Source organism: Suncus etruscus, chromosome 6, assembly GCF_024139225.1.
Source record: "Suncus etruscus isolate mSunEtr1 chromosome 6, mSunEtr1.pri.cur, whole genome shotgun sequence".
NCBI classification, from domain to species: domain Eukaryota; kingdom Metazoa; phylum Chordata; class Mammalia; order Eulipotyphla; family Soricidae; genus Suncus; species Suncus etruscus.
In genome coordinates this window covers 78808577-78818510 of record NC_064853.1, presented here as the reverse complement: position 1 = coordinate 78818510, position 9934 = coordinate 78808577, and the positions used below count along the sequence as shown (strand labels likewise).

The window sequence follows — 9934 nt, the reverse complement described above, 5'->3', positions numbered from 1 at the left end:
ACTTCAATCATAAGTGGTAAGTAGGCAAAAGCATGCCTACAAATTTCTCTCCCAATTTCAAGGTTGTCCTAAATTTTATCAGCCCCCTTCTTCAAACACTTTGTGTTTGTTTGTTTGTTATGTAGCCCCGTAGAGGTTGACAGGTTCCCAGGCAGCCCCCGTCCTCTGTCTGACCTACTGCATTCCTTCTTCATACATCTGTGCTACAGAATTTTTGTAGCTCGCCCTAGTAGTTGATGTCCCTGGTGTTCTCAAAATTAGGGAAAAGCCCACCTCTTCAGAAACCTTTTCAAATAATAGAATTATTTTATTTAAACAACTTTATTACATACATGATTGTGTTTGGATTTCAGTCATGTAAAGAACACCACCCATCACCAGTGTAACATTTCCATCACCAATGTCCCAAATCTCCCTTCTCCCCACCCAACCCCTGCCTGTACTCTAGACAGGCTTTCTATTTCCCTCGTACATTCTCATTATTAGGATAGTTCAAAACGTAGTTATTTCTCTAACTAAACTCATCCATGTTTGTGTCGAGCTTCATGAGGTGAGCTGTAACTTCCAACTCTTTTCTCTTTTGTATCTGAAAGTTATTATAGAATTTTTAAAGTAAATATCTAGAGATGGGTAATAAAAACTGGATGTTCTTCATGCTGGGAATTTTCCCTCAGCCTGATTCATTGAAAAGATTATTTGAGGGTGGGTCTCTTTTGATTACAGGTGTAGAGCTCTTTAAAACAGGTGTGTATGTGATACTATAAAAGTAAATAAAAAACAGCTCCTCTGACTAGAGGAGAACAAAATTCCTCGTACTAAGGAAAACCACGTGTGAGGGGAAGATACTTTTATTTTATAAAGTGTGGAATATCTGAGAACCTCTGAATTACCACAGTTGCAAAGAATTGAATTCTTCCAGCAATGTAAATGAGATGGGAGAAGTAGCTAAATATGTACAAATTCACCCCAAATTCTTGTTGTCAGTCTATGGCAAAACTATAAATTTAGCAGCTAGATAGCAATCTAGCTAAACTACCTACACCATATTTTGACTTGCAGCAACTGAAAAATAACAAGTCATAGTTTTTGAGATTGTGAATGCATTTGATATATTTTGCATAGAATAGAACTATAGTGAGAATCTAGAGAAATCTTTATTTTGTGTGCCATGGGTCCACTGTACTATTTAGAAATGAGTGCAAAGTCTATTTTTAGGTACTTGTAGAAACACAACATAGTTTATATTTTCCTTCATTTTTATGGATATCAAGGTTTAAAGATTTCTGGTTCACTTACTATTAACTGTTTTTTATTCATAGTGGGAGAAAATACTAAGCTTTCAATGCTAAAATTTAAACTTTTTCTTTATTATTGTAGAAATCCTTGGATCTACAATGGTAAGTGGAAATAATCATAACGAGGGACAGTATTTGGAAAATGTGAGAATAAAATCCTATAATTAATAATATTGTAAATCAAAGTACCTCAAATAAAACTAACTGGAAAAAAAAATCGAGACGAGGTAGCACAAAGAGGGGATCCTTAGTAGTACATAGTCTGTTGAGTACAACTATGAGCAACTCACACACATACCTTCACACTACCAGGTACGAAAATTTTTCTGGGACTTCTTCTACTTTCTGTATTTGCTCAGATTTTCTGGGAGTAAGCAGAGAGTCCCATCAAATAGAACCACCATTATTGCATTACCATTCATAATCTTATGACAATCTTATTTATTCTCAGCTTATTTTTCTTTGTAAAAAATTTATTTTTTTAATTGAAGGCATTGGGATTTACAAAGTACTTCTAAATTGGCTTTCAGACATACAATTAATCAGGGCCAATCCCATTACCAGTGTAGTCTCGATCTCCCTCCACTGTGTTCTCACAGTGTATCCCATACCACAACCCACTGACCCCACACCCAGCCTGTCAGTATAACAGGCCCATTTTAAGTTTAGATTGTTAAAGTTTGTTGTTGATTTTGGTGTTGATATTTAGTTCTGTCCTTTTTAATATCGACAAAGCACCTAAGACAGCTAGGACCTTGGCTGCAGTCCTTTCCAAAGTTTTCTTGCCTTACGTATTTCAAATGGGTGACCTAGTTTAATTTTTTTTTATATTTTTTATTTAAACGCCTTGGTTACAAACAGGATTGTGGTTGGGTTTCAATCATATCAGATGACACCCCCCATCACCAGTGCAACATTCCCATCACCAATGACCTGTGGGCGACCAAGCACCCACCGTTTCTGTGAAGAAGCTTACACCCACCAGCCATCTTCTTGCTTTGCTGGCAGTTGCGGTTTTTTGCCCCTGAGCTAACAGGAAAAGCAGCATGTTTAAATTTGGCCCTTGCAACAGGAACTCATGTTCCATTTGTTATTTGCCCTGGGGACTTGAACCCTCTTCTACTTCTGAACAAAACATCTTTACAATGTATTGCTATGTTTCTCCACTCCCTCTTTGACCTTAAAGTTGTTTATAACATTTGCCTTTTGAAGCTAGTTCCTGTAACTGAACCCAGATGTCCTGCTTAGATAAGGAAGTCCTATGATCTGTTCCTTCCCCACTGTTGCAATCCAGCTTTCTGCCTTGTACCCCAGAAAAACAAGTTAGCCGTATTTACATTGTGAGGAAGAAATGTTATCATTGGATATTTTCTATGTACCTGGCCAAATGTGATTGGCTAAGTGATGCTTCCTGCTTTTCGTGAGACCTCCCCTAATTGCTAGGGGATAAAAGACCCAGCTTTTTCCTGAATAAACGCTCTTGAATGGCAACTGTCATCTTGAGTCTTTCTTATTAACCTCTCCTAATTCGGTTTGTAGGTGCTGGGTGATTCAGGCCATTTGCGAATAATTTGGAGATGTCCTCTGGCTGTTCCCTGGGTTGAGAGAAACTGCTGGCCGGAATTCTCTCCCCTTAGGGGAAGCTTCCAAGGGCACTTTCAAGTGGCGCCCAAACGCAAGTGTCTCGAACTATCATCCTTCACCGGTCGGTGGAGGCGGCGAGTACGGAGCTTGCCCATAAGACGTCGGGTAAGACCCCATCAGGGTTGACGCTGGGTAGTAGTTAGCCTTCATTTGCATGTGCACATCAATTGCCGACCCATCAGCTCCTCATTTGTCCCTTGGAGCCCTATATATTCTCTAACTATGGGACAAGTATTAAGTACTGAAGCTAAATTCATCAAACATATTAAGTCTGAGCTTAAGGCCAGACACATAGAGGTTTCCAAAAAAGATTTATGTGAATTTTTTGCACTCCTCCATGACGTATGTCCGTGGTTTACTATTACTGCCCCTCGCATTGCCAACTCCACTTGGTGTCAGATTGGCGATGAGCTTGAGGCATTTTGTTTCAAGCAACACGATGAACCCCACCGCAAACTCGTCATGCAATATTGGCAACTGCTTCAAGGCATTATTTTTGATGTCCCCTTCTCTCCTACTAGTCGTGCTGTTGTTTCCCAGGCTCAACAAGCTCTTGTTCATGCCTCCCGTGAGCATTCTCGCTGCACTTCCTGTTCTGGCTCCTCTGTGGACCTGTCCTTGCCTCCTCATTCTCTTCCGCCATCTCCCTCCGTGCGGGGGGAGGGGGGCGCTCGCCTCAAGAAGGGCAAAAATCCGCCTCCCACTAGAGAACCTTCCCCTGCCCGCTCTACGCACCCTCCCTCTCCGTCCCCTTCAGACCTTGGTGCCGTTGTGCTGGCACCCACCGCTCCTCCTTTGGATCCTGCTCCTTTCTCTTCACATCCTTCCCCCTCAAATCCTGTCTTGGCCCTTGCGTCTAATGCACCCTCGGCCCCCCCAGACTGGCAGCAGTTCTGCGAGCTGCAGGCGCAGGCAGCGGCCGTGGACTTTGCGCACAAGTTCTGCTGCTTTGTATGCGAGCACCCGACCTACGACACCCCAAATGCGGGCGCCTCCTTCTCGCACCACTTAGCCGCCAACTTCTTAGCGGCCTTCGGGGCCGAGGTGCACTGGGTGCTGGTGACACGGGGCCCGACAGCACCCTGGAGCCCGCGCCCAAGGCGGTGGCAGCAGCGGCGGCTTTGCATGGCCACTCGTGCAGCTCCGAGGACGTGTCATCGTCATTGGGCCCAGCCATGCCCAAGACCCGGGTGCGCAAAGGCTTCTCATTCCGCAACATGAGCCTATGTGTGGTGGACGGTGTGCATGACTTGTGGCACCATCGCGCATCGCCTGAGCCCGACGCTGCCACTCCTGAGACTACAGCAACCGTGGTGACTGCCCCGTATGGTCGCACTCAAGAGTCAGTGGTGGTGGGCCTGACCCATGTCCCGCTGGAGACTTTGGAGTGTCCCAGTGGCTATGGCAGCAGCGGAGACAGCAATATCACAGGGGATGAGGGAGCAGAGCTGGAACCAGGGACAGAGACTCAGCTAGAACTATCCGACTACCCCTGGTTCCACGGCACCTTGTCCTGGGTCAGGGCAGCACAGCTGGTGCTGGCTGGTGGCCCTTGGAGTCACGGCCTCTTCGTCATCCGGCAGAGTGAGACACGGCCTGGGGAGTATGTGCTGACCTTCAATTTCCAGGGCAAGGCCAAGCACCTGCGCCTGTCGCTGAACAGCCGTGGGCAGTGCCACATGCAGCACCTATGGTTCCAGTCGGTCCTGGACATGCTGCGCCACTTCCACACGCACCCCATCCCACTGGAGTTGGGGGGCGCCGCCGACATCACCCATCACCCTTCGCAGCTACGTGCTGGCCCAGGACCCCATGCCTGATCCAGGACCCGCACCCGTTCCCGCGCCCCACCCCCCCTTCCATTACCCTTGCCCCTCTCAATCCCCACCCTCTTGAACCCCAACAAACACCTCATACCTCTGCTCAACTGGTAGAGCTCTCTGCCGTTCTTCACGTCTTTCAAACCACGCCTGATCCTTTTAACCTATATACTGACAGCTCTTATAATGCCTCTTCTATTCCACTTTTGGAAACAGTGCCCTTTATCAAACCTTCTCCCACTGCCTTTCAACTGTTCTTGGATATCCAACGACTCATCCTCGCCCGTCAGCACCCATTCTTTATTTCTCATATTAGAGTGCACATGGATCTTCCAGGCCCCCTTTCTCAGGGCAATGCTGCTGTGGATGCAGCCACACGCTCTCATGTTTTTTCCCTCCTCGCTATGTCACCTTCCTTTACTTCCGCCTTTGATCAGGCTTCTCAAGCTCACAAATTACACCACCTCAATGCACAAACCCTGCGAATGAAATTCTCCATCACCAGGGAACAGGCTAGATCTATCGTTAAAAACTGTAAAGCCTGTCTCTCCTTACTACCTGAACCTCACCTGGGAGTTAACCCCAGGGGACTTATCCCTGGGGCCATCTGGCAAATGGATGTCACTCATTTCACCCCATTCGGTACTCTTTTAAGTACATTCATGTTTCTGTTGATACCTTCAGTGGTTTTATTTGCGCCTCCCTCCACACTGGCGAGGCTGCCCGTGATGCCATTGCCCATCTTCTGCACTGCTTTACTGTCCTGGGCACCCCTCATGTTATCAAGTCTGATAATGGCCCAGCCTACACCAGCCATAAACTGCAAGATTTTTGTGCTAAATTTGGTATTTCCCACAAGTTTGGCATCCCCTTCAACCCTCAAGGCCAAGGCATTATTGAGCGCACCCATCAAACCCTTGAAAACATGCTCCATAAACTCTCCTCTGATAGTGATTCCCTGTATGCTCACAAAGGCCAACATTGCCTTTTGTTCAACCATGCCCTTTTTGTGCTCAACTTTCTCACCTTGGATCTCCAAGGCAAGTCTGCTGCCGACAGATTGTGGCATCCATCCTCTAAAGATGACTTTTCACATCTTGTGGAAGGATGTCCGCACAGGGGCCTGGCTTGGCCCCCACCCCGTTTTGATCTGGGGTAAGGGACATGCCTGTGTTCATAACACCACCACGGGTGAAACCCGCTGGCTCCCCGACCACCTGGTCAAGCTCTATAACCCACCCAGGGGCTCTGCCCCTGAGGAACCTTCTCCCTCTCTTGTTTCAGATTCTACCTGGGTGAACCCTGCCCCGTCCTGCAATGATTCAGCGCGCTCGAACCCTGCCAATGCTCCTGTCGGCACTGCCGCCAGCAACAATGCCCCCGCTGCTGCTCCTGCTTTCGCCTCCATGGATCCTCTCCCTGCTATTCCTGCTCCTTCACTGCCACCTGCCTACGACTTCACCTAGTGCAGCGGCCCAGTCACGCTCCCCTCAGTATGCTGTTTTCAACTACACCTGGCAAATCATCAATGAGGCTGGAGACATCGCCGACTCCACCAGTATTCTCTCCACTACCACCTCCCAATGTTCCCTTTGTTGCCCCTTCCCTTCCACGCGCTCCTGCTACCCCTCTCCCTTCCCTTTCCCTCTCCTCTACCACACCATCCTCCAACCTGAAACTCACCCTCCCCTCTGGCCCTTCCTCCAATGCCCAAGCTATCCTTGATATGCTGAATGCCTCGGCCCTCGCCCTTACCAACCCTGGGTATGAACAATGTTGGATTTGTTATTCCCCTGTTCCCCCATTTTATGAAGGTGTTGCAAAACCATCGTGGCTTAGACCTTGCCTTTTTGAAAGAAGGGGGAGTTTGTGTTGCTTTAAAGGAAGAATGCTGTGTATTTAAAGATCAAACTGGTCTAGTTAGAGATAGCATCAAAAGGATAGAAAAAAAAGCCTAGAGGAAAGACAGAAAGAAATAGACAGAAGTGAAAGTTGGTATCAAAATTGGTTTTCTACCACCCTATGGGTTAGTACCTTGCTCCCAACTTTATTGGGACCCTTCATTGGCTTCATGCTGCTCATTTCTTTTGGCCCTTGGGCTTTTGGCAAAATGACTGCCTTTGTTAAACATCAAGTTGATGAAGCAACCAAGAGCACCGTCCAGGCGCACTATCAACAGCTGACCACTACAGACGACGACACCCCCGATTTTACCCCCCTCAACTTTGAGGAGATTGAGTGCTTGGCCAAAAAACAAAGATCTTTCAGATCTTTCTGTTCTAGGCTGTGGAGACGCGTCACACGGGGCTAGTCTGATTCTGGATCCTGGGGGCAACATGTTGACCAATTGCAGCGACATGGCCAGGTCCGGGAGCACATCAGGTAACCTAAGACAGACCCTCCACCCTACAAGTTGTGCCTTTTATTTAATAGAGAAGGGGGAGATGTGGGCAACCAAGCACCCACCGTTTCTGTGAAGAAGCTTACACCCACCAGCCATCTTCTTGCTTTGCTGGCAGTTGCGGTTTTTTGCCCCTGAGCTAACAGGAAAAGCAGCATGTTTAAATTTGGCCCTTGCAACAGGAACTCATGTTCCATTTGTTATTTGCCCTGGGGACTTGAACCCTCTTCTACTTCTGAACAAAACATCTTTACAATGTATTGCTATGTTTCTCCACTCCCTCTTTGACCTTAAAGTTGTTTATAACATTTGCCTTTTGAAGCTAGTTCCTGTAACTGAACCCAGATGTCCTGCTTAGATAAGGAAGTCCTATGATCTGTTCCTTCCCCACTGTTGCAATCCAGCTTTCTGCCTTGTACCCCAGAAAAACAAGTTAGCCGTATTTACATTGTGAGGAAGAAATGTTATCATTGGATATTTTCTATGTACCTGGCCAAATGTGATTGGCTAAGTGATGCTTCCTGCTTTTCGTGAGACCTCCCCTAATTGCTAGGGGATAAAAGACCCAGCTTTTTCCTGAATAAACGCTCTTGAATGGCAACTGTCATCTTGAGTCTTTCTTATTAACCTCTCCTAATTCGGTTTGTAGGTGCTGGGTGATTCAGGCCATTTGCGAATAATTTGGAGATGTCCTCTGGCTGTTCCCTGGGTTGAGAGAAACTGCTGGCCGGAATTCTCTCCCCTTAGGGGAAGCTTCCAAGGGCATTTTCAATGACCCAAATATCCCTCCTCCCCTCCCCGCCCCTACCTGTTCTCTACGCAGGCTTTCCACTTCCCTCATATATTCTCATTGTTAGGATAGTTTGCAATGTGGTTATTTCTCTAATTAAACTCATCACTTTTTGTGGTGAGATTCATGAGGTCGGCTGTAATGCCCAGCCCTCCTCTCTTTTGTCTCTGAAAATAGTAGAGAAATATCTTTTATTTATCTTAAAACCCATAGATGAGTGAGACCATTCTCCGTCTTTATCTCTCTGACTTATTTCACTCAGCATAATAGATTACATGTACATACATGTATAGGAAAATTTCATGACTTGATCTCTCCTGACGGCTGCATAATATTTCATTGTGTATATGTACCACAGTTTCTTTAGCCATTCATCTGTGGAAGGTTGTTTCCAGAGTCTTGCTATGGTAAATAATGCTGCAATGAACATAGGTATAAGGAAGGCGTTTTTGTATTATATTTTTGTGTTCCTAGGGTTTATTCCTAGGAGTGGTATAGCTGGTTCATATGGGAGCTCCATTTCCAGTTTTTGGAAGAATTTCCATATCGCTCTCCAGAAAGGTTGAACTAGTCAGCATTCCCACCAGCAGTGGATAAGAGTTCCTGTCTCACCTCATCCCTGCCAAGATTTCTTGTTCTCATTCTTTGTGAAGTGTGGCAGTCTCTGTGGTGTGAGGTGGTACCTCATAATTGTTTTAATTTGCATCTCCCTGATGATTAGTGATGTGGAGCACTTTTCATGTGCCTTTGGGCCATTTGTGTTTCTTTTTTGTCAAAGTGTCCATTTCCTCTCCTCATTTTTTGATGGGATTAGATTTTTTTTCTTGTAGAGTTCTGTCAGTGCCCTGTATACTTTGGACATTAGCCCCTTATCTGATGGGTATTGAGTAAATAGTTTCTTCTAATCAGTGGGTGGCTCTTGTACCCTGAGCACTATTTCGTTTGAGGTGCAGAAGCTTCTCAGCTTAATATATTCCCATCTGTTTATATCTGCTTCTACTTGTTTGGAGAGTGCAGTTTCCTCCTTGAAGATACCTTTAGTCTCAAAGTCATGGGGTGTTATATCTACATGTTGTTCTATATTCCTTATGGTTTCAGGAGTGATATCAAGGTCTTTAATCCATTTGGATTTTACTTTCATACGTGATGTTATTTGGGGGTCTAAATACACTTTTTTGCAAGTGGCTAGCCAGTTGTGCCAACACCACTTGTTGAAGAGGCTTTCTTTGCTTCATTTAAGACTTCTTGCTTCTTTATCAAAGATTAGGTGATTGTATGTCTGGGGAGCATTTTCTGAGTACTCAAGTCTATTCCACTGATCTGAGGGTCTGTTGTTATTCCAATACCAGGCTGTTTTGATAACTACAGTTTAAAGTTGGGAAACGTAATGCCTCCCATATTCTTTGTCCCAAAAATTGCTTTGGCTACTCGAAGGTGTTTATTTTTCCATATAAATTTCAAAAGTGCCTGATCCACTTTGAAGAATGTCATGGATATCATTAGAGGGATCACATTAAATATGCACAATGCTTTGGGAATTATTGCCATTTTAATGATGTTAACTCTACCAATACATGAGCATGTTATGTGTTTCCATTTGCATATATCCTCTCATTTCTTGGAGCAGAGTTTTATAGTTTTCTTTGTATAGGTCCTTCACATATTTAGTCAAGTCGATTCCAAGATATTTGAGTTTGTGTGGCACTAATGTGAAAGGGGTTGTTTTCTTAATGTCCATTTCTTTCCTATTATTATTGGTGTATAGAAAGGCCATTGATTTTTGTGCATTAATTTTGTAGCCTGCCACCTTGCTATATGAGTCTATTGTTTCTAGAAGCTTTCTGGAAGAGTCTTTAGTGTTTTCTAAGTAGAGTATCATGTCATCTGAAAACAGTGAAAGCTTGACTTCTTCCTTTCCTATCTGGATTCCCTTGATATCTTTTTCTTGCCTGATCACCATAGCAAGGACTTCAGTGCTATGTTG

General features: G+C 45.1%; 1 protein-coding gene across 1 annotated transcript; it reads left to right on the top strand.

Annotated features, from left to right (window-relative positions):
* Nucleotides 1-3161: 3161 nt before the first annotated feature.
* LOC126011806 (SH2B adapter protein 2-like) lies at nt 3162-4835 on the top strand. Its single transcript, XM_049775592.1, is given in 3 exon segments — nt 3162-3999; nt 4002-4714; nt 4716-4835. Coding segments are annotated over 3 exon segments (1671 nt in total).
* The last annotated feature ends 5099 nt before the right edge of the window (nt 4836-9934 follow it).